Here is a 23,778-nt window from a genome sequence, read left to right on the forward strand (position 1 = left end):
AAAGAGAAAGACAAAACCCTATTAGACTACTTAGCACTGTGACTCTGGGTAAAAAGGGCTACTTTAGGCTGGGTGCGGTGGCTCATGCCTGTAAACCCACCACTTTGGGAGGCTGAGGCGGGTGGATCACGAGGTTAGGAGTTTAAGATCAGCCTGGCCAAGATGGTGAAACCCTATCTCTACTAAAAATACAAAATAATTAGCTGGGCATGGTGGTGAGCGCCTGTAATCCCAGCTACTTGGGAGGCTGAGGCAGAGAATTGCTTGAACCCAGGAGGCGGAGGTTGCGGTGAGCCGAGGTCGCGCCATTGCACTTCAGCCTGGGCAACAGAGCAAGACGCTGTCTCAAATGAAAAAGGAGGCCTAGTTTATATTGTATGCCAGCTTCTCTTTGGGAACACTGTCTGTTTATAAGGGATTAGTCAAAACAAGCTTGTAACTGCTTATTTTCTGTCTGTTATTCTGGTTTTGTCTGATTTTACATTTTGCTCTTCTAGGAAGGCACTGCAGCACATGCCTCCACTTTCTCTCTCACCAGGATCTACAGATTTCTCAACTTTCCTGTCACCTAATGTGCTGGAAGAAGTGGACAGTTTCCTCATAAGGATTACTAGGTAAAATCAAGGTTGATGAGGGTAAACTCTGTGAGGAATGGAGGGCATATATGCTTGTTAAGTCTTTAAAAAATAATGTTGACTGGCTGCTCTGAAAAGCCATCATTGCATTGTTCCTCATCCGGCTCCTTGCTCACCGCAGCCGTCTCAGCCAGGCGCCTCCTTCGCCGCCACGGACTCTGGCAGCTTTATCGCCAGAGTCCCTGACTCTCGCCTTCTTTTTAATCCCGTGCATTGGCTCACCAGCGTGCCCCACCATGTCAGACGCAGCCGTAGACACCAGCTCCAAAATCACCATCAAGGACTTGAAGGAGAAGAAGGAAGTTGTGGAAGAGGTGGAAAATGGAAGAGATGTCCCTGCTAACGGGAATGCTAATAAGGAAAATGGGGAGCAGGAGGCTGACAATGAGGTAGATGAAGAAGAAGGTGGGGAGGAAGAGGAGGAGGAGGAAGAAGGTGATGGTGAGGAGGAGGAGGATGGAGATGAAGATGGGGGGCTGAGTGTGCTACGAGCAAGCGGGCAGCTACAGATGATGAGGATGACGATGTGGATACCAAGAAGCAGAAGACCGACAAGGATGACTAGACAGCAAAAAAGGAAAACTTAAAATAAATTAAAAAAAAAGCTGCCGTGACCTATTCACCCTGACTTCCCATCTCAGAATCTAAATGTGGTCACCTTCAAGTAGCGAGGCCCGCCCACCGCGGGCAGCGTCGCCCGCAGATGACCCGACACGCTCTCCGCTACCCAACCCAAATCATGAGAATTTGCAACAGGGGAGGAAGAAAGAACCAAAACTTCCAAGGCCCTGCTTTTTTTCTTAAAAGTACTTGAAAAAGGAAATTTGTTTGTATTTTTTATTTACATTTTACGCTTTTGTACATATTGTTAGGGTCAGCCATTTTTAATGATCTCAGATGACCAAACCAGCCTTCGGAGCGTTCTGTGTCCTACTTCTGACTTTACTTGTGGTTTGACCATTTCATTATAATCTCAAGAGAAAAAAACCTTGTAAAGAAATGCGAAAACGACAACAGAAAAACAATCGTATTCTGAGCATTCCAGTATCTTTTTTGTGTATGTACTTAGCTATACTGTAGTTGGTTTGGATGAGATGGTTGAAAAGGCCAAAGATGAAAATTTCTTTTCCTTTTTGTCTATGAAGTTGCTGTTTATTTATTTTTTTTGGCCTGTTTGATGTGTGTGTGAAACAATATTGTTCAACAATAAACAGGAATTTCATTTTGCTGAGTTTTTCTAACAACAAATATATATATATGTTAATCTTTTAAAACCCACCACTAAAAATGGTTGCTTTTTAGCAGCTAAAGAGAAAGTGGCATAATAGTTCGCTCATCCAAAGTCTGTTATTTAGCAATATGACCTGACCTGAAGAATTGGGACCGGGGGCAGTGTTGCAGGGCCCAGGGGGAGTAGTCCTGTGATTCTGACAGATGTCTCAAAGTCCAAGTGGCATAGTCTCCCAGTTCACTGCTGTCTAGCCTGTGGTCCTCACTCAGAACCTGCTGACCTTCACACACAGGTCCAGGGAGCCTGGTTACCTATAGAAGTGGGAAAGGGTGCCTGGATAGCTTGATAGTAGGGACCAGTTTGTGTGGGGACACTTCTACCTCAGTGAGCCCTGAGGACATTACTGCATTAGACAACAAACCAGTCCTTGAGCCATCTAGACAATTTTTAACGTTTCAGTGTGATGTGTTGAAATGAAAGGCATAGAAGTGTGATTCAGAGTAGATCTAAAATAAATTTTTGGTGCTTCAAGCATAAACCCTCAGCTCTCTGGCCAAATGAACTCATTACCCACGGCTTCTTAACAGCAGAGGCTTATTACAGTAGCTCATTTATTTTTGGCTTATTAGGATTATGTAATATTTAAAGATTAAAAGTTACAGAAGTAAGGCTTTCACTCCCTGGTTCTCTGGATTGATTTAATTTTTCCTTAGGTTATCTTAAGGATTTTGAAAAATATTTCTGATAAACCTGTAGAAGGCATATGGCAGGTTAATGTTACTTGTGATCACTTTTTACATGGGGTTTGAGCTACCTGGATTTTTTCATGTTGTTAAGAAGTGAAATGTTGTTGCTCTTTCTTTATAGCTGCTGTTCTACCCCAGAGGTAGAACTGACTCTTCTGGCTTTTGCACTGGCAAGAGGAAGTGTTGCCAAAGTGATGAGCTCTCTGTGCACCGTCACTGACCATCTGGACACACAGTACGATGCCTCATCCCTCCTCTTGTCCATGGCATCAGTTAGACAGAACCTGCTCCTCAAATACGGTAAATATGGTAAAACATGGGGGTAACGGAAGTGCCAACAGTGGACACGTCATAAAGCCGTTCTTCACCATGTGACCTCCTGGTATCTTCTCATCTCTTTGGGTTGTTGTAGTTATACCATGATTCCTGGATGAACATATTCTCTGAGTACTGGACCTTACTAGGATTGGCAGGGAGAAGGGGGATTTTGGTTCATTTATGTTATGACAGTATCACCAGAAGACGGCGCTTGAGTGTCCACAGGGCTGTACTCCACCATCTGCTTGCAAAATTATTCAGGTGTGGTGGCCATTTGAACACAGCCATCTTTGGTGAAGTACCACAGTATCTCATTGTGTAGGCCAGCAGGGTTGGAGTAGTTCTTATCTGTCACTGGGAGGAAGGTAGCCGTGCTATGGTGCAAAGGGATCTTTGTCTTAGATGCATCCCTCTGCATTCCCATCATAGCTGCTCCGAAGGATTTGCACACACGTCTGCCACTGCTTTCCCCTCCTGGGCCTAGCAGTAATTCATATGAGCACTTTTCTACCAAGCCAGAATGGGGCCTTGTAATCCTCCTCAACACAGGAGCCCATAAGTTTACTCCCAGAGGACTGTAGTGCAACACTTCTTCCTGCGAGCGCAACCTTCCTAGACTCCACAATGTATGGTATTAGGTCTCATCTTTGCACAATATTACTGTGATATTTCTACCTTTTTTTTTTTTTTGAGAGAGTCTTGTACTGTTGCACAGACTGGAGTGCAGTGGCATGATCACGGCTCACTGCAACCTTGACTTCCCAGGTTCAAGTGATTCTCCTGCACCACTCTCCCAAGTATTTGGGACTCCAGGTGCATGCCACCATAGCTGGTTAATTTTTAACATTTTTTTGTAGAGATGGGGTCTCACTGTGTTGCCCAGGCTGGTCTTGAACTCCTAGGCTGAAGCAGTCCTCCCACCTTGACCTCTTAAAATGCTGGTACTACAAGTGTGAGCCACCACACTTGGCCTCTGCCATGACGTTTGTACCATTGTCTTCATATGAATGACTTAATAACTTATTTTTTTAATTTTTATTTTTGTTTGTTTGTTTGAGACAGGATCCCACTCTGTCACCCAGGTTGGAGTGCAGTGGCATAATCTCAGCCCACCGCAACCTCCACCTTCCAGGTTCAAGTGATCCTCTCGCCTCGGCCCCCTGAGTAGCTGGGACTATAGGCATGTGCCACCATGCCTAGCTAATTAAAAAAAAAATTTTGTGGAAATGAGCTCTCCATGTGTTGGCCAGGGTGGTCTCAAACTCCTGGACTCAAGCAGTTCTCCCACCTCAGCCTCCCAAAATGCTGGAATTACAGGCATGAGCCACAATGCCCAGCCTGTTTAATTTTTTTTTCTTTTGCCTCTTTAAATTTTAAAGTTAGACAATTAATGTCCTGTAAATCTAGTTTCTCCCCTAAATGTTGAAAGGTCTTTTTTTTTGGGTGGTGGGGACTGGTGGGAGGGATAACAGGTAGTGTCTGGAAGCTGAATAGAATTCAGATGAATGGTTGTTCAGGCAAGGAGCAGTGGATAGGAAGGTATGCTTAGGGGTCATGTTCTAGTTCTAGGTCATATCAGAGGTGAACGGGTATTGATTATATTACTAAAACAAAAGGAAAACATTTCAGGCAAGGAGCAGTGGATAGGAAGGTATGCTTAGGGGTCATGTTCTAGTTCTAGGTCATATCAGAGGTGAACGGGTATTGATTATATTACTAAAACAAAAGGAAAACATTTCAGGCAAGGAGCAGTGGATAGGAAGGTATGCTTAGGGGTCATGTTCTAGTTCTAGGTCATATCAGAGGTGAACGGGTACTGATTATATTACTAAAACAAAAGGAAAACATTTCAGGCAAGGAGCAGTGGATAGGAAGGTATGCTTAGGGGTCATGTTCTAGTTCTAGGTCATATCAGAGGTGAACGGGTATTGATTATATTACTAAAACAAAAGGAAAACATTTTCACATCATCATAGCAAAAAATGATTTATATATATAAAAATATATGTATATTTTTTTGCCAAAGCCAAGTGTTCTGAAAAAGTTTTTTCTAATTCTTGAAATAGAAATTTTGCTTGAAGAGATGATTTAAATAAACAAGATCTAAATAGATATATATATTTAAATGCAATTGCAATAAAGTTAATTATTGACTCCAAAACAGTATTTTAGGAATCAGCCCCCGCCCCAATGTGTTTAATCTGTGTTATCAACCTATATCTGGTGATGTCCTTTTTTCAGAACAATGGCTGTTTTAGAAAGCTGTCCTTGGAATCACTCAGGGACATAAGCTGTACTTTGTCTCTTTCAGGAAAGCACAGAGGGAGGATGTCAGCTTTTGTCTAATATGCTTTTACACAGGGAGATTTTTAGTTAGCAGTCCTGGTAGCCACAGGACTATTTCCACAGATAGGCCTGTTAGTTTTCAGTTCTTCACGTGTTTGCTTAAGGCTCGCTCTTTCTTTTCTTCGGTCAGGTAAACCTCTCCAGTTGACTCTTCAGGCATGTGATGTCAAAGGAAAAGAAGAGAAGTCTGGACCTGAAAACCTCCTTGTTGAACCGTGGACTCGGGATGGTGAGTGGGGGGTCTGTTTTGAGTGTGCTCGGTAGACAGTAGTCAACTGTGTGAAAGCACACTGGGCTTTGAACTGTTCGAGGTGTACAGTCTTCAACTTTAGGTTGTTTTTCAGTTGGCGGTGGTTCTGGAACAGCTTGTGTGGTTTAGTTGTAATCTGCCTAGGTGTCAATGACCTATAACAACTTAGAAGTATTTGAGAGCCTGAAGTTTTGAAAAGCAAGGATTCTTTCTCTTGGAATATAAAAAGTTACTGTTGTTTTTTTAATCATTTTTTTTCAGTTCCAGTTGTCTTTCCATTGTGTTATCTTCAGGTAGTAGGAAACTCAGCGGATCAGTAGCACTCTACTACCGAAAACATCGTTTAAGAAGGGTGTCTCCAGGCTGGGCGTGGTGGCTCATGCCTGTAATCCCAGCATTTAGGAGTTTAAGACCAGCCTGGCCAACATGGTGAAACCCCATCTCCAATAAAAAACTACAAAAGTTAGCCGGTTGTGGTGGCAGGGCACCTGTAATCCCAGCTGCTTGGGAGGCTGAGGCATGAGAATAGCTTGAACCCAGGAGGTGGAGGTTGCAGTGAGCTGAGATTGCACCCCTGCCCTCCAGCCTGGGTGACAGAGTGAGACTCTGTTTCAAAAGAACAAAACAAAGAAGGGTATTACCAGATACAGCTGATCTGTATTTGAGTGTCTGGAGGAAGCCTAATGTCCACATAATAATTGCTGATGTGCTTTTCAACTTTGCTGGAGGCTCTGTTATCTTGGGGGTGTCTGTGAGTCTCTTTCTCATTCATCTTGTTGGCCACCTCGTTATTGTCCTGCTGTGTCCCTTTTCTTCTCACTGGACTGCTTTGAATCTTGCTGATTCGCTAGAGGAGGTAGAATGTTCTAGCAGTGATGAGACATTGAAGGGACCGGCCTTGCTGCTTTGTGACTGGTTCTCTTCAGCTTTCCTCCCAGCACCGGGTCCTCACATATTCTCAGTGGTTGCCTCTTCTCTGTCCTGTTTCCTGTATCCATTCTCAGCACTCGTGGAGTCCAGACCCTGGGAGAACATGCTTTTCCCAGCTGTACCTCCTCTCCTTGGTGCTCCTCTTCAGCCGTAGATGCTTAAACAGGATTGTTTCCATACGGTCTTCCCTGAGCAGCTCAGCCTCTGCAGAAACGTTTTCTTCACTGCATCCGTCTCCAGACACACTGAAGGCCATGGCCGGCTGTGATGCATCTGCCATCCAAAGTGGGTGGGGCTGGGAGGAGGTAGTGTTAGCGCCCAGGCTGGAGTGTAGTGGTGTGATGATAGCTCACTGCAACCTTCACCTCCCAGGCTCAAGTGATTCTCCCATCTTGGCATCCCGAGTAGCTAGGATTGCAGGTGTGCACTACCATGCCTGGCTGACTTTTTTTTTTTTTCTGAGACAGAGTCTAACTCTGCAGCCCAGCCTGGCCAGAGATCAATGGTGCGATCTTGGCTCACTGCAACCTCCGCCTCCAGGGTTCAAGCGATTCTCCTGTCTCATCCTCCTGAGTAGCTGGGATTAAAGGTGTGTGCCACCACACCCAGCGAATTTTGTGTTTTTAGTAGAAATCTCTACTAAAAACAGGTGGCACACACCTGTTTTCTGTAACCATATTAGCCAGGTTGGTCTCGAACTCCTGACCTCAAGTGATCCACTGGCCTCTGCTTCCCAAAGTGCTGAAATTACAGGCGTGAGCCACCACACCCGGCTTGATTTTTTTTTTGTTGTTGTTGTTGTTAGAAATGAGGTCTCACCATGCTGCCCAGGCTGGTTTTGAACTCCCAGGCTCAAGTGATCCACCGGCCTCAGCCTCCCAAAGTGCTAGGATTACAGGCACGAGCCACCGTGCCTGGCCCAGACTTTTTATTTAGCTCATTAATTTTTGTTTTGTTTGTTCCCTCATTAGAGGGAACCAGTAAGATGTTGCAAACAGTTGTAAGGAGAATTCATGAAATATATATAGACTAATAGGGATGCTAAAATGAATCTACAAATAGATATGATATTGGTCAGTATCCATAGGAAACGATCAGCAACATTTCCACAGACCAGTGTTTATTTCTGTGGACAGGAATCATGTGCATCACTACCAGTGTTCTACAACTTACAAAAACTTACAGAATGGTGCAGTAGCTTAGAGACCACAAAAGGTAGAGATGACCCAAAGAGTGTGACTGGGCAGGACACCCAGTGATCCTTTTCTTTTGTCCATTTCAAAGCCTTTCATAAACTTTCCTGACAAAGTGTTGTAGAAGCTAACTAATCCCTTTCTTAGGCTCTAAGCCATTAGGCTTCATCAGCCCAGTCAGCCATGGTTATGGGTGTGGCTCAGGAAGATGATTGATTGTCCCGTCTTTTGTCTCTTTGGCTTGCTTTATAAACATTTATTTTCTTATTGTTACCTCAGAGCAGGGCTACCTGTGAGGTGCAGGAGATTGTGCCCTGAGGAAGTAATACCTGGCCAGTTTTCTGCTTACCTAAGCGTTTATCATTGGGGTTGCCTCTGTCCAAAGAGGAAGTTTTTCTCTAATTTTCATGAAGGTATCAGATAGACCAGTTACCCCCTCCTCAAAGGATATGGTTTGTTTTTGTTGATCTTACTTCTTAGGGCTATAAAAATTAGATAGTTACCTAGAGTTTTTCCTTTTTTCAGGTTTTCTTACAGAGACTGGAAAAACCAGAGCAAGCACTATTTTTTCTACAGGAACTGAATCTGCCTTCCAAGTTACACAGATAAGAATTATGGTAATTCTCGTGCTACCTTCTTTAAGCAATGTTCCTTCTTTTGTATTGTTTTTAATTTGTTTTGTTTCATTCTTTGTTTTGTTTTTAATTTTTGTGGGTATTAGTAGGTGTATATATTTGTGGGGTGCGTGAGATGTTTTGATACAGGCATGTAATGTGAAATAATCGTGGAGAATGGGGATGAGCTACCCATTCCCTCAGCTATTTAGTCTTTGTGTTATAAACAATCCAGTTACACTCTTTTAGTTATTTTTACTTGTACAACTAAGTTATTATTGAATGTTACCTTTTTAAATAATAGTATTACATTTCAGAAGGCAATGTCATTGGTGTTTGCCTTTTTAAAAATTTTTTTTAATTTTCTTTTTGTTTTTAAAGGTGGGGTTTCACCATGTTGGCCAGGCTGGTCTCGAACTCCTGACCTCAAGTGATCCACCCACCTCGGCCTCCCAAAGTGCTGGGATTACAGGCATGAGCCACCACGCCCAGCGCCTTTTTTTTTTTTTTTTTTTAAGTCAAGTCAGATCTACAGCTGCCCATGTCATTGGTTTCTCATTGAACATTTAATGATTCTTGACTCTTTGTCAGGCCTGTAGCAGTGGGCAGGGACACAAAGATGGATAGCTGGTAAACCTTTGAAATGGTGAGAATATGAGGATTGAGAAAGTTAAGGAGCATTTCTTGGGAAACAGCTTTTTGATTTTTTCATGGCTTAATATATGAAGTATTCCTCATTGGTCTGATTTTGGTTTTGCTTTAACCCGTTTGAATTTAACCATGCTGGAAACAAAACGGCCCCAGAGCTTTTACCCCTTTGATAGACTTCATCCTAATCTCTGTTTCCAGGTTCGACGTGGTGGCATTGGTGCCCAGTGTGGGTTGGTATTTGCCTATAACTCATCTTCTGATAAATTTTATGCAGAAGAACACTTCAAAAGGTTTGCAAAATATGACAAATGGAAGCTTCAGGAGCTTAGGCAGTTCATAAAAAGCAGGTAAGAAGCAGAACAGAAATCTTTGTAGTTAATCAGAATGTATTCATGCTCTTATTGGTGAACTATGCTTTCTTGTCTTCATAGAAAAAGTGCCACTGATCCATCTCAGTGGCCGTGAGCATTCATTGCTTTCTAGTAGCATATATGAAGATGTGTGTGTTAACTTGTTCATAGCCTGTTACTCAGTCCCTTTTGTGACCAGGGCACACATCTTCACAGTGGCTGGGTAATGATCCATGCCTGAATTGTAGACAGCCTGCGATCTTCAGCCATTGCCCCAGCTCCCCTTCTCCATTCCTGCTTTTAACAAAATATTCATTAAGTACCTACTGTATGCCAGGCCTGATGCTAGATGCTCAAGATACTGTAATGAGGAAATTGACACAGTTCTTGCTTTATATAGCTTACTGTTGAGCTCAGAAGACAGATAGGAAAACTTACAGTCTCAACAATGTTGTGAACGCTCTGTAGGGTAGAAAGGGCAGAGCAGCTCCCCTGATCAGAGACAGCTTTCTGGAGCAAGTGGTGTTATGCTGTTTATGATGGATGAGTTGGAGTTGATCGGCCACTGGAAGAGGCAGAAGGAGAATGTTCTAAGCAGAGAGGGCAGCTACATGGGCCCAGAGGTGAAGCATGGCACATTCAAGGAACTGGCAGGTCCCGCGTTGCTGAGAATACTCGGAGGTGGAGGGTGGTGAGAAATGCAGCTGGAAGGCTGGGAAGGGGCAAGGTATTAAGGGCTTTTGTCTCTGTTTCAGGGTTTAGACTTTATCCTTAAAGCATCGTGTGAGGGACGTGCTGAGGCATTTCCAGAAAAGCGAGGAGCTCAAATGCGTGCTGTAGCAGCACACTCAGGATCACGTAGTGTGTGGTATGGACTGGAGGAGAGCAAGTCTGGAGGCAGCTGGGCTGGGAGGAGGTTGTCACTCACTGCCTAGGAAGCCAGAGGTGTGGGTGGCCTCTGCTAGAGCAGCAGCAGCAGTGGAGAGATGCGGACCAGGAGACCACTAGAAGGGAAAAGCGGCAGGACCTGGTGACTGACTGAACGTAGAGCAGGAGAGGGAAAAAAGCATCATCGGCAGCGAGTCCTGCCTTCTGGCTTTAGCAGGTGGGGAAACTGGTAGTGCCTTTCTTATGCTGGGGAAAAACACGACTGTGGGGAAGATGATGAGCTCAGATTTCGTTCTGATGAATTTGAAGTTCTGAGAAACCTTTGAGGTGTTCAGTAGCCAACAGGTCAGGATCCTGGAAGAGAAGTTTGTGCTGATGAGAGGTACAGACAAGAGACATTTTAACGATAATTTGAAATGTAGAAAATAGGCCAAGCGCAGTGGCTCATGCATGTAATCCCAGCATTTTGGTAGGCCAAGGTAGGTGGATTTCGAGCCCAGGGGGTTGAGACTAGCCTGGACAACATAGTGAGACCCCTGTCTCTAAAACATATAAAAATTAGCTGGGCGTGGTAGCACGTGCTTGTAATCCCAGCTACTTGCAAGGCTGAAGTGAGAGGATCCCTTGAGCCCTGGAGGTTGAGGCTGCAATGAGCTATCTTCATGCCACTGCACTCCTGCCTGGTGACAGAGTAAGATCCTGTCTCATAAATAAATTAATTAATTAAAATAAAACGTAGAAATAGAAGAGGTTATTCTGCAAGAGTATGTGAACTGGGAAGAGAAGAGAACTTCGGTCAACATGAGACACACCAGGCTTTAAGGGGCAACAAGGAAAACTCAGCCAGAAGAGCAGCGAGAAAGCCAGGGCCTCATGAAGGAAAGCTGTGTCCTCATGAAGCCAAGGGGAAATAATGTTTGAGGAGGTAGGGAATGGGCAGTGGTGTCAGATGTGACCCAGAAGTCAGAAGATAAAGTCTAAAAGTGGATCTGTCGGATGTGGCCGCATGAGTCACTGGTGCCCCCCTTGGAGAAGGTTGCCTCCCTTATTGCTACTAGTGAGTTAAAACTCGAGCTTACACAAGAAAAAACAAACAAACAACAACAAAAAACTCAAGGAGCTGACACTCTGAACCTGCCCGTAATTAACACTACGTTATGTCAGGGGTAATGGATTGCTGGTGTTAATAGAAGCCTTTTAATAGCATCTGTTGCCATACTGCTTGAGCTTCAGTGTGCATACATGTCAGCCAGGGAATTTGTGAAAATGCAGATTCTGATTCAGGAGTTCTGAGTGGGGCCTGCGACCTTGATTTCTAACAGGCTGTCTGGTGATGCTAATGCTACCTGTCTGTGGACCACACTTGAAATCGTGAGGATCTAGGAGTAATTCGCTCTTTTTGCTGCAGTCCCTCTAGCAGCATTCCTGGCAAAGGTTTGATTAGCCTCTCTGCAGTACTCTTGGTGGAAAACTCACCGAATATCAGACACTTCAGTCATCCGAATTTCTTCAGTTGAAATCCACATTTGTAATTTCTCTTTGGTGGTCTTCATTTCAGCCCTCTAATGAATTGGAGCAACGTCCTTCACTCTAAAATCTCCCATAACATAATCTTCCATAACATGTGCATGCATTTTTAAACGCTGCTTTTCTTTTTAAATAATAGCTAGAGATGACACTGGGTTTTAAGCAGCCGTGTCCTACTCTTGGGACAGACTAAAATAGGTCGTTTGCCCTAAACCTGCCGTTAAGCAAGGTCTTTTATATCTTATACAGGATGATTTTTTTTAACCTAAATACAGGGCTATTCACTACTCCCTTAATGATTTTAGCTCCTGATTCCAGCCTGAGTGACTCTTAAATCCTGATTTAGTTGGCCTACATATTTCCCAATCCCTCTCTAGTTTGGAAATCAGAATGTTAATGTGCATGCATTTTCTTTTTGCCTTTTTTTTGGTCATGTGTTCCTGGTCAGGTGTCGGTCAGTCAGCACGCTCCACGGTCAGCAGTTTGGTGCTGTGCATACATAAGAGGACTAGTATTCAACTCTCTTCCATGTTGCCTAGTACGCAGTGCAGTATAGGGAAGAAGATTGCTTCTCTCTGTTCTCTGACATCCTGCCAGCTCATATCTCCAAGATGTTCTTGACCACTCCCAAAAAGTAGATTAAAAAATCTTCAAGCTTGTGCTATTGATGAAACTCATTGACATAGTTTTGGGTTAAGAGAATATCATTTCCCATTAGGGTTAACTGTATCATGAAAGGTTTATGCCAAGAAAGACTTAACGTGAAGAAGGGACATTTTGCCAGGCACAGTGGCTCACACCTGTAATCCCAGCACTTTGGCAGGCCAAGGCGGGCGGATCACTTGAGGTCAGGAGTTCAAAACCAGCCTTGCCAACATGGTGAAACCCTGTCTCTACTAAAAATACAAATAAATTAGCCCGGCGTGGTAGCAGGCACCTGTAACCCCAGCTACTTGGGAGGCTGAGGCAGGAGAATTGCTTGAACTCTGAAGGTGGAGACTGCGGTGAGCCGAGATTGTGCCACTGCACTCTAGCCTGGCTGACAGAGTGAAACTCCGTCTCAAAAAAAAAAAAAAAAAGGGACATTTTTCTTCTCTGTTACAGAACTTACTCTGAATTTTCTTGCCATAATTTCCTCTTTTTGGTGGTTTCACTGATACAGAATACTGATGTGTTGCCAGCTTGGTGTCTGTATCATAGACTGAATAGTGTAAGTTTTAGGAATGCTATTTGAAAAAACTGCTCTTTTTCTCCTTATTTGTATATTTATTTATTTTTACATTTTTTTTGAGATGTAGTCTCGCTTTGTCACCCAGGCTGGAGTGCAATGGCACGATGTTGGCTCACTGCAACTTCTGCCTCCTGGGTTCAAGTGATTTCCCCACCTCGGCCTCCTGAGTAGCTAGGATTACAGGTGTGCACCACCATGCCCAGCTAACCTTTTGTATATTTAGTAGAAATGAGGTTCACCATGTTAGCCAGGCTGGTCTCAAACTCGTGACCTCAAGTGATCCACCCTCCTCAACCTCCCAAAGTGCTGGGATTACAGGCATGAGCCATCGTGCCTGGCGCTTCTTATTTATTTAATTCCTGAGGGAGTAGCATGTAAGTATCCAGCTTCTAAAAAGAAGTGGCATACAGTTGTATTTCTTCAGCCTCAAGGCTGTAATGTTTTTCTGAAAGGACTTCTTAAGAAACAGACACAAATAGTGAGGCCTGTGAAGCCTGAGGTTTTTGTTTTTTGGACCTCCAGGATCTGAAAGCCCTCAGACTTCTACCCATCAGCTATGGCAAGTGGCCCAAACCTCAGGCTGTTCATAAACATGTTAGCCAGAGCTAGGGAAAGAAAAACAAGCCTGCCTCTTTTCTGGTACCTTCCAGAAGCACATGCCAGCTGTTGCATCGTACCTTACTGCTGAGCGTCTCATCCAAGATGCCCGACTTCCTATCTCATTCTTCAGATGAGCCAGTTATCAAGAGAAGCAGAGTTTCTCCTTAGTTCCCAGATTTGGGAACTAAGGTTTGGGGTTGATGTAGTTCCCAGTTCATAGAGAAGGAGACTGAGCAATGGAAAGGAAATACTACCGTTTCATGTGTTCGCAGAGTACCAGGTGCCACACCCAGCTCTCGACTGTTAGTTGACAGGCTACAGATACAAGTTACATGCCACTTAGATGATACTGTATTTGTTAGACCCTTGAGAAGTTTTGAAATAAGAAAATGTTTTATGAATACTCTTGTCTTTACAGGATTGGTTGCTCATCTGATGACCTTGGAGAGGATGATCCTATTGGCTGGTTTGAACTGGAGGAAGAATGGGATGAAGCAGATGTCAAGCTGCAACAATGCAGAGTTGCTAAAGTAAGCATTAGTGAATTGTTTGCCCACTCCCCTCCTTTTGTTCTGTGTTTATTGAGTGGTGATTGTGTATCAGCTCTGTGCCAATGCAGGAACCCCAGAGGCTCATCGACCTTCAGGGAGTTCATACCCTATAGGAGAGACAGATGTGTAAAACAGTGTGATACGAGCTATGAAAAAGGGAGAAACAGAGGGCTGTTGGCACCCAAGGGAAAAAGATTTAACTCGAAACCCTCTCAGGAAAGGTGGTGTGATGCCAAATGCTGGAGATCGATTGAGTTATCTAGCCAGGCTACAATGTGTGGAGGAGGGCCTCTCGGGCTGAGGGAATAGTGAGAACACAGACATAAACTCGAGAGAGATATGTTTCCATAGAAAGGACCAGTCATTATTTGACTACTTATTTTTTTTCCTAAACCTTGGATGTCAATCTCAGGCTTAAATAGGAGAATTAGGAACTCTCTTAAGGGCATGTAATAGTAAGTGCCCGGTAAATATTTACGCAGTTGAGTAGTGTGTTCTGAAAGGCCCTTCAAAGAACTTTCACTGCAAGAAGCAGGTAGTTTGCATGGAAGTCGGGTTTGGAGAATGGGCTTAGATTTGAGTAGACAGGACTGTTTTCCTGGGTTTTTAGCATGGGGGTTCATATATCATTTGGGGGCTTTGAGGTGTAGGCCACTGACTGTTTTCATCATATATCTGATTTTTTCCCAAAATGATTGCCACAGAGCAACCGTACTTTTATTCATACTCTCTTTTCCTGTTTTTGCCTCAAAGAGGGAGTAATGATGCTATTTCCCCTACTGTGATCTTGACCCAAACCCAATGTGATTCAGCATTCATATTGTCTTTTTTTCTGTTACTGTAAATGCTGGACTTAAATTTTGTGTCCCTAGTTCTGAGCATAGTGTTCCCTCATAAATTATGAAAGTCATAGGAAGACCTTCCCAGAAAGGCCTTTTTCCCTCTTTCATCAGTATTCAGGGATTCTGAGTTCTTCTCTTGAAGTCTGTCTTGTCTTTTCCAGTATTTGATGGTGAAGTTCCTCTGTACCCGTCAGGAGTCAGCAGAGCGCTTGGGAGTGCAAGGCTTGAGCATCAGTGGGTACCTCCGGCCTGCAAGAGCAGAAGCAGAACAGAGCGTCACCTGTGCGCACTGCAGAAAGGACACAGAGGAGAGTGTCTGTGGGGCCACACTGCTCCTCAAGACCCTTCAGTTTATCCAGCAGCTCGCCCATGACCTGGTAGGGCTTCCTCAGTTGTTAGACTGCATTCCTTTAGGGAAAAACAAAGGACAGTATTAAGAGACATGAACACCCACTGATAAAACCTGCCCCTGCTGGAGCCAATCGCATAGGCATTGTGCTGCTGCAGGGACATTCAGAAGCTGAGGGAAGTGAGATGTTGAGGATCCTTGGCATCGGTCAGTGAGGGACTGAGTGGCTTGTGGCCGCTGCTGTGACTGCTCCCGGAGTAGACCTGTAGACACAGCCTAAAGATCCCTGGCCGTGGTTGCCACGGGGAAACAAACAAACAAGTTCATGGGATTTGCATTTTCTTTAAGTCCTAGAAGAATTAGGGCTGAAGTCTAGGTGAATTCTCATTATTTCCTGAAAATACTAAAATAATGTCAGGATTTGAAATCGAAAATGATTTTTTGATTTCTGACTTTTTTTGAAACTGACTTTCAAAAATAAATAAAACACAGTGACAACTCACCCAAAGGAAGGTTCTTAGAGCCATCACCATAGCCTCAGGAGTTGAGTGGAGCCCTCTCACGTGTAATGTACAAGTGTCGCTCTTGATCCTCATTCTGCTTCAGGCACATTCAGAGGCCGGTGACTCATTTATATAAGGTTTCTTTTGTCTTTGTTATTCAGACCCTCTATCACAGTAGGAAAGAGCAAGTTAGGAGATGCCTGGAAATAACAGGCATGCTTGCAGAAGAATTGATTCCTTTCAGCCCACATGTGGGGAAGGGTTCAATGTATTGTCATAAGTCCTGGTCAGTGATAATCCAGGAAAGACTGGCTTATGTGCTGTGTTAGGAAGTCAGGAGCGTTCATGGGTGTGCGTGTGCGTGTGCGTGTGTGTGTGTGTTTATACACTTAACATGCATACATATAATATGTACATATAACACATAGCAAGTTTCAAACCAAAAATAGTTGTTAGCAAACTTTTTTGTAGTTAAGATAAGCATCAGTAATACGAAAATCTCACTCATGTAGAGACACCTCATCCCTTTACAATGAGAAGTAAATGAGACATTATAGTATTTCTCTAAATGCATTTTTCAATTTTATTTTTTCTGATCTTTATAATTTTTTAGGTGCAGCAGAAGGAAAGTGGCTTAAAATATAAATCTTTTCTGGACTTCGCGGGTCTTGATTTGCAGATCTTCTGGAATTTTTACAGTAAATTAAAGCAAAAGTAAGTCAGAATTTGTTATAAGGTGATAATCGTATAAACTGAAAACACTGAGTTTTACTATTAGAGGATGATTTTTTTTTCCAAATTTTTTCTTTACTTCCTACCAGTGTTTATGGTTGTGATTTGAAAGATTTGGATATTATTGAAAATAACACCTCAGATTTCTATAAAATATTCTATTTAGGCAGTAGTAAGCAGGTCAAATATTACAGTACTGTCCTCATTTTACAGATGAAGAAACAGGATCAGACATGAACCTCCTTCCCTGCAGTGGACAGAATCAGTGGGGTCTGTTTTCAGACTTCTAGTACAGTGTTCTTTCTGGTCCACCCTTCTTCCTCTCAGTTGGCATTATTTTCACCATGCCTGATGCCTAGAGACATATAGACAGCTGTATGGCCTTGGAGAGTAAATGCAACTTGCCCTTTTGCTGTCTGATATTTTTTGTCTTTCTGTAGCCCGAGGGAAGAATGCGTCTCTGCCCAAACCCTGCTTCTGCAGCTCCTCCAGAGCTGCTTCTCCGTGCTGCAGGGAGATGTACTGGCTGCTTCTGAGAAGGAAAAGTCTCCAACCCAGAGCCCTAAAGGAGTAGAGGCTGCCAAGGAGCTCTACACACACTTGTGTGATGGTAGGGATTTGGGTTTTTTCTTTAATACAACCCTGTGTAGGTAGCCTGGGGGCCTCTTGCTATAGAGAAGAAGGGTGTCCTATGATGATGCGAGCCAAAAACGAGTGTTTCCTCTGATGCTCTTTGGAGTTAGTAGTTTGAGTTCAGGATCTATTCCTTCCTCAACTGACTTCTGTTCCCCTGGTTTCAGATCTATAGCTGTGTTATGTTGAGAGTCATTACTGTCGCACTATATGGAGCCTTAACTTCCACTGAGTTACTGAGATGAGGCTGATAGGGGGAGAGATCATAATGATAAGCTGAGGATGAAACTCGTGGCCATCTGAAGTTGTATTTAAGGCTTTGCCAAATTATGTCTCAAAAGAATGGGGAAGTAATGACATAAAAACTGCGACATACAGTCTTTGTTTTAGTTAAATATAAGCAAAACATAGTAATTTTTTAATACAGCCTGACCTGTACAGAAATATTCCTTTGCTCTGTTACTAAGTACAAAATGGAGAGTAGTGAATTTATAGGCTTGTTATAGCAGCTGTATGTGCAAATAGATGGAATATATGAAAACTGATTCCGTTGTTCATTTTATCAGTGGTAGACAGGGTGGATGGAGACTCTGTGCCCATGGAGATATTAAAAGAAGAAGTCAGAAATACCCTTCTCAATGGGGCTGCCATCTTCTTTCCTAATCGGCAGACCCGACGGAACCATCTCTTCACCATGATGGTAATTATTAACTAAGAGTCTGGATTCAGTTTCTGAAGTCTGTGAGGATGAAATTTGTAAGGCTTTGTTATCTCTGAATATATTGTCTGTTGCAGCTTCCATTATGTTTATTAATATTATATGCAGAGCTTTGTATGGGACAGATTTCTAAGGACATGGCACTCTACTCAAAGTGGGATGACAGATATTGGCAATCTGTTTCATAATCTGATGTCTCACAAAGTGACAATGTAGTCTCCTTCATCTTTATGACTTTCCTGCAATCATACTTTCTTTTTAACGTTTTAACTTTTTATTATAGGGAAATTCAAAACAAATACCAAAGCCAACTAAATAGTATAGTGAATGCCCCTGTCCCCCAAATAAACCTGTCACCTAGCTTCAACAGTTACAAACTCAGGATAACCTTGTTTTATCTACAACTTACCTCACCCCCTCTTTCCTCCTTTCCCCCCTGCCCATTATCAGTTCAAAGCAAATTCCTGACATTTTGTTCATAAATGTATATATCTGTAAAAATAATACCAAGTTCCTTTTTTTTTTTTTTTTTGAGATAGGTTCTTGCTCTGTTGCCCAGGCTGGAATGCAGTGATACCATCACAGCTTACTGTGTTCTTGACCTCCCAGGCTCAAGTAGTTCTCCCACCTCAGTCTCCCAAGTAGCTGGGTCTACAGGTGCTGCCTGGCTAATTTTTGTATTTTTGTAGAGATGGGTTTTGCGATATTGCCAGGCTGGTCTTGAAGCCCAAGGCTCGAGTGATCCACCCACTTTAGCCTCCCAAAGTGCTGGGACTGCAGGTGTGAGCCACTCACCTGGCCAGTGTCACGAAGTTTTAGTACTAAATGGTTCTTGTCACTCTTCTAGATCACTTCTTCGTGTTATTCAGACCTTAGTACTGGGGGTGAAAAACGCTTTTAGTATTTATAAGCACTGTGTTACCAAATGCAATATCCTATACAGAGATCCAGGTTTTTAATTCTGAAGGAAGTATTTCTATATGAAAATGAATATGATACATGAAAAAATATTAATGATAATGTAAAACAAAACAATTTTTCTCCCTAGGCCACATCAAAAACACCTAGGTAGAGGAACTTTAGAGGCTGCCGTGTTACCATGATGGTAAAATACAGGGAACATGTGTAAACCAAGGGGATAAATTAGAGAAATGTGTTCAAGAAAGCAAAATTACAGACCAGTCTTGCTTATGAACATAGAAGAACCCTAATGAAATATTAATTTACCAATCCAACAACATACAAACAAAATTATGGCCAAGTTGGATTTACTCTGGAAAGGCAGTGATGGTTCAGCAGTAGAAAATCTGTAAATGAAATCAGAGAGGAAAAGAAGCGTATCACTAAATGCAGAAAAAAAATTAATAATATTAAATTCTGATGATTAAAACAGTGAAACAATATGGTTTCTTTAGCAAACTGAAAATAGAAGGAAACTCCTTTAATCCAGTGGAGGGCATGTATCCAGAACCTACAGTAAGCCGTGTTACTGGATGGTGGGTTACTGGAAGCATTCCTTTCAAAATGGGGACTAAGACAAGGATACCCACTGTCATTGCTTCTCTTTGATGTTGCGTTGGAGGGCCTAGCTAGTGCTGTAGGAGTTGGAAAAGAAGTGTTAAAAATAATAATCGGAAAGAATAAAACAAATATTTATTTGTTTGGAGGTGATTATAGATTATTTTTTAATGTCTTTGTAGTCAAGCAACTAATAGAATTATTTAAAAGAATTTGACAAAGAAAACCAGATACAGCATTTTAAAAAAGCATTTCTAATGCAGCAACCAGTGAGCAAACATAAGGAAAGTGCTCTGTGGGATGCAGACTGCGGGATGTATAAATAAGCAGGGGAACGAAAGAGGCGGAAAATGTGGTCCCTGATGGCAAAAGGCTGCAGTCTAATTGGGGACACCTGCCAAAAAGAAAAATGCTTCCATATGCAAGAGGAGAATCATGTTGAGGCTAAGAGATTGAGGAAGGTTTCAGAGAAGAGGAAGGATATTTGTTTGTATAATATTCCAGTTATATATAAAATTTGCATATCAGCTTGAGGAATCACTTCTCACATTGTAAGTTATATAATCTTTGACAGCATCACTGGTGTGTGGGTGGGTCTCTATCCTGCTTGTTTGGTGCAAGCATTTACCTGGTAGCTGAGCAAATGATTATTTTCCTAGCACGTTTCCTATACAGAAAATAGAAACAGGACATACAACTTTTTGAATGACATTGGTGTCTTCTCATGCTGAGAAGTTAAATAGCACTGCCAACCTTTTATATAGTGCTAAGCGATTCTCTCTCCATCAGGTACCTCCTCAATATCTTCTGATACCATACCCTCAGGAGATACTATTACTCCGGGGATGGCATGTCCAATAGTAAAAAGCATATGTCAGCCAGGCGCGGTGGCTCACACCTGTAATCCCAGCACTTTGGGAAGCCGAGGCGTGCGGATTGCCTGAGCTCAGGAGTTCGAGACCAGCCTAGGCAACATGGTGAATCCCCTCTCTACTAAAATACAAAAAATTAGCCTAGTGTGGTGGCATGCGCCCATGGTCCCAGCTACTTGGGAGGCTGAGGCAGGAGAATTGCAAGAACCTGGGAGGTGGAGGTTGCAGTGAGCCGAGATCATGCCACTGCACTCCAGCCTGGGTGACAGAGCAAGACTCCATCTCAAAAAAAAAAAAAAAGGGATGTATCTTTTTGAGGTCATTTTCCTAAGCAAGAAACCTGAACCTTGTGTTGACTTTGGCAGTGAACAAAGTGAACCTGCTACCTTGTGTTTAGATGGCTTCCTCTTAGCACTTGACCAGGTTTTAGTTGGGTGCTGTGAGGTAATCTCCTGACCCTAGCTTTCCTCATTTTTGGGAACAGTGGCTGGTAATACTTTTTTTTTTCTTTTTTTTTTTGAGATGGAGTCTTGCTCTGTCACCGAGGCTGTAGTGCAGAGGCGCGATCTTAGCTCACTGCAACCTCTGCCTCTCTAGTTCAAGCGATTCTCCTGCCTCAGCCTCCTGAGTAGCTGGGCCTACAGGTGCACGTCACCACCCCCAGCTGATTTTTATATTTTTAGTAGAGACAGGATTTTTGCCATGCTGGCCAGGATGGTCTTGATTTCCTGACCTCGGGATCCACCTGTTTTGGCCTCTCCAAGTACTGGGATTTCAGGCATGAGCCACCGCGCTCGGCCAGGTGGTGATATTTCGTTGCTGCTCTAGGTCTCTGGAATGTCATGGAATAGATTTTCTGAATGTACAGTTTCTGGTTTTCTAGAAGAATGTCACCGAGCAGGAGCACAAGCAGTCCCTGCAGCTCACTTTCCGTTCACTGTGCACGTATTTTAGGTAAGTTGATAGTTTTTCATCGTCAGTTAACCAAAATCTTTGCAAAGTTGTTTTCTTGAGCTCTCCCTTCCTTCCATGTGCTTTCGGAGTAGTACTTCCTTCTGCTCAGCTAGAAAGCTGGGCCAAATAGTGGTAAAACTGACCAAAATAGTGGTAAAATAATAATCTTGTTGACAGCCTGATCCGGTTCCCATCCATTTTAAGACAGTTTAAAATCGAGCCCGTTGAGGGTCTTTTTGAACACTTCAGTTTCCAAGTGATATTTAACAACTATAACTAAAGCCAAAGGAATTTAGAGTCCTGTATTTGTGTCTACATTAAAGCCAGCTGCAGAAGCACAAAATGATAATTCTCAGAGGGGAGTGTGCTGGGAGGGAGGACTTAGAGGTTTTTGCATGGTTTAAGTACCAGAGAAGCTAAATGGGCCTGTAGGCTTCATTACTAGAGGGCATAGACTCTTGAAGGAAGGGAGCTAATATCCTGAGCAGCTGCCTGCAAGTCAGACTCTACCTGGTATGGGTGCCAGATTTAGAGGGCTCAGAATCCAGTAGCAAGGATGCTGAAAGGGTCTGGGGCTGTCCTGTGAGAACATTTGAAGACACAAGGAACGTTTAGCCAGGACTTTCAAGCTAGCAGTCCTGAGATTAGGTGTATTTCACTTCGGTGGCCAAGGTGATTTATTCATCAGCTTTATACCTCAGGATCTCTTCTGGGACTGGAGGATTTGTGAATCTATGCTAATGGAGGACATGTGGACAGACAGAGGCACAGTCCCAGCTGGCTCCACAGCCTGTATTCCTGACGCAGATTCCTCCCGTCCGGTGGAACTGACGTTGAAATCTTTCTGCGTTCTTTTTTGGAATCTTGTAAGACAGTATGAAATCTTTCTCCTGAAGCCAGGTGTCATGATAGTTTGTATCCTTTCAGTGACAAGGATCCAGGCGGCCTTCTGCTTTTACCTGAGAAGAACGACCTGGCCAACATGAACATCAGTGAAGTTCTGGCAGTCACGAACACTCTCCTCTCTGTTGCCGCTCGAGAGGTATCTGATGGCTGCCACCCTGTTTTCCCTGCCTCATGCTTTTGGGAGCACGTGATGTGGCAGTCTCTTGTGCCCCTCTTTGCCTCTGCAGTATGAATGTACTTTGTTGTGTTTTTTTCTGTTGCTTTTTTTTTTTCTGAGACAGGGTCTTGCTCTCTCACCCAGGCTCGGGTGCAGTGGCACAATCACAGCTCACTGCAGCTTCTGCTTCCCAGGCTCAGTCCTCCCACCTCAGTCTCCCAAGTAGATGGGACCACAGGCACCATGCTCAGCTAGTTTTTAAATTATTTGTAGAGACAAAGTCTCTCTATGTTGCCCAGGCTGGTCTTGGACTCCTGGGATCAAGAAATCCTCCCACTTTGACCTCCCAAAGTACTGGAATTACTTTGTTATTGATCCTTACAAATGGTCAAAAAGGTTTCCTGGCCAGTCCTTGCAAATGAGTGAGGTCATGCTGTTCTTGGTAGTGAGCAAACAATAAAAACACAGAAGTGCACGGTAACACTTTCTGTGGAAAAAGAGGAGTGGATTTGTATCAGGTCCCCTTGTACCCCTCGTAGTGATTGTAAGTGAACCCAACACGTAGTTGTGTGTTAGTGGTGTGAATTTTCGGGAAAACTACTTTGACTGTAAAGAAGAAATTCAGCGGGGCGCGGTGGCGTGTGCCTGTAGTCCCAGCTACTGGGGAGGCTGCGGCTGGAGGGTCACCTGAGTCCAGGAGTTCTGGGCTGTAGTGCGCCATGCCTGTTGGGTGTCCGCACTAAGTTTAGCATCAATATGGTGACCTCCCGAGAGCGGAGGACCACCAGGCTGCCTAAGGAGGGGTGAACCAGCCCAGGTTGGAAACGGAGCGGGTCAAAACTCCCATGCTGATCAGTAGTGGGATCGCAACTGTGAATAGCCACTGCACTCCAGCCTGGGCAACATAGAGAGACCCTCGTCTCTAAAAAAAAATTAAGAAAAAGAAGAAATTCAGAGCTGGGCGCAGTGCCTCATGCTTGTAATCCCAGCACTTTGGGAGGCCAAGGCAGGTGGATCACCTGAGGTTGGGAGTTCGAGACCAACCTGACCAACATGGAGAAACCCCGTCTCTACTAAAAATACAAAATGAGCCAGGCATGGTAGCACATGCCTGTAATCCCAGGTACTCGGAGGCTGAAGCAAGAGAATCACTTGAACCTGAGAGGTGGAGGTTACGGTGAGCCAAGATCGCTCCACTGCACTCCTGCCTGGGCAACAGGAGTGAAACTCCATCTCAAAAAAAAAAAAAAAAGAAATTCAGATTTCTTAGCAGTTTTGTGGACTAATCAAATCTGAAAGTATGTTATCTTTTTTCTGTGTTAATGATTTTTTTTAATTTGCCTTTTTTTGAAATATAAGGGATTTTTCTTTCTTAAATGTAGTTTCTGCTCCAAATGGATCAGTCACCTGGGATATTTGACAGAAAGTAAGATTTCTGTGTCCCACCCTAAGCTACTGATTCAGAATCCCTAGGAATAGGGCATAAGAACCTGCATTTTTCTAAGCACGCTGAGAGATTCTGAAATGATAGCA

The 23,778-nt window shown here is 43.4% G+C and overlaps 1 protein-coding gene across 1 annotated transcript in view; it reads left to right on the forward strand.

Moving 5' to 3' along the window:
* The window catches only part of ZZEF1 (zinc finger ZZ-type and EF-hand domain containing 1), a 133,964-nt gene that overhangs the window by 37,759 nt on the left and 72,427 nt on the right, over nt 1-23,778 (forward strand). Inside the window, exons 7-18 of the mRNA XM_021671289.2 lie at nt 498-614; nt 2,734-2,912; nt 5,407-5,505; nt 8,175-8,266; nt 9,113-9,261; nt 13,929-14,040; nt 15,065-15,280; nt 16,369-16,469; nt 16,928-17,097; nt 17,687-17,820; nt 21,112-21,182; nt 22,110-22,224. Coding sequence (XP_021526964.2) covers nt 498-614; nt 2,734-2,912; nt 5,407-5,505; nt 8,175-8,266; nt 9,113-9,261; nt 13,929-14,040; nt 15,065-15,280; nt 16,369-16,469; nt 16,928-17,097; nt 17,687-17,820; nt 21,112-21,182; nt 22,110-22,224 — 1,555 coding nt within the window. The remainder of the gene's footprint in view (nt 1-497; nt 615-2,733; nt 2,913-5,406; nt 5,506-8,174; nt 8,267-9,112; nt 9,262-13,928; nt 14,041-15,064; nt 15,281-16,368; nt 16,470-16,927; nt 17,098-17,686; nt 17,821-21,111; nt 21,183-22,109; nt 22,225-23,778) is intronic.

This window comes from Aotus nancymaae, unplaced genomic scaffold, assembly GCF_030222135.1.
Source record: "Aotus nancymaae isolate 86718 unplaced genomic scaffold, 86718_ANA_hifiasm-v0.15.2.pri h1tg000018l, whole genome shotgun sequence".
NCBI classification, from domain to species: Eukaryota; Metazoa; Chordata; class Mammalia; order Primates; family Aotidae; genus Aotus; species Aotus nancymaae.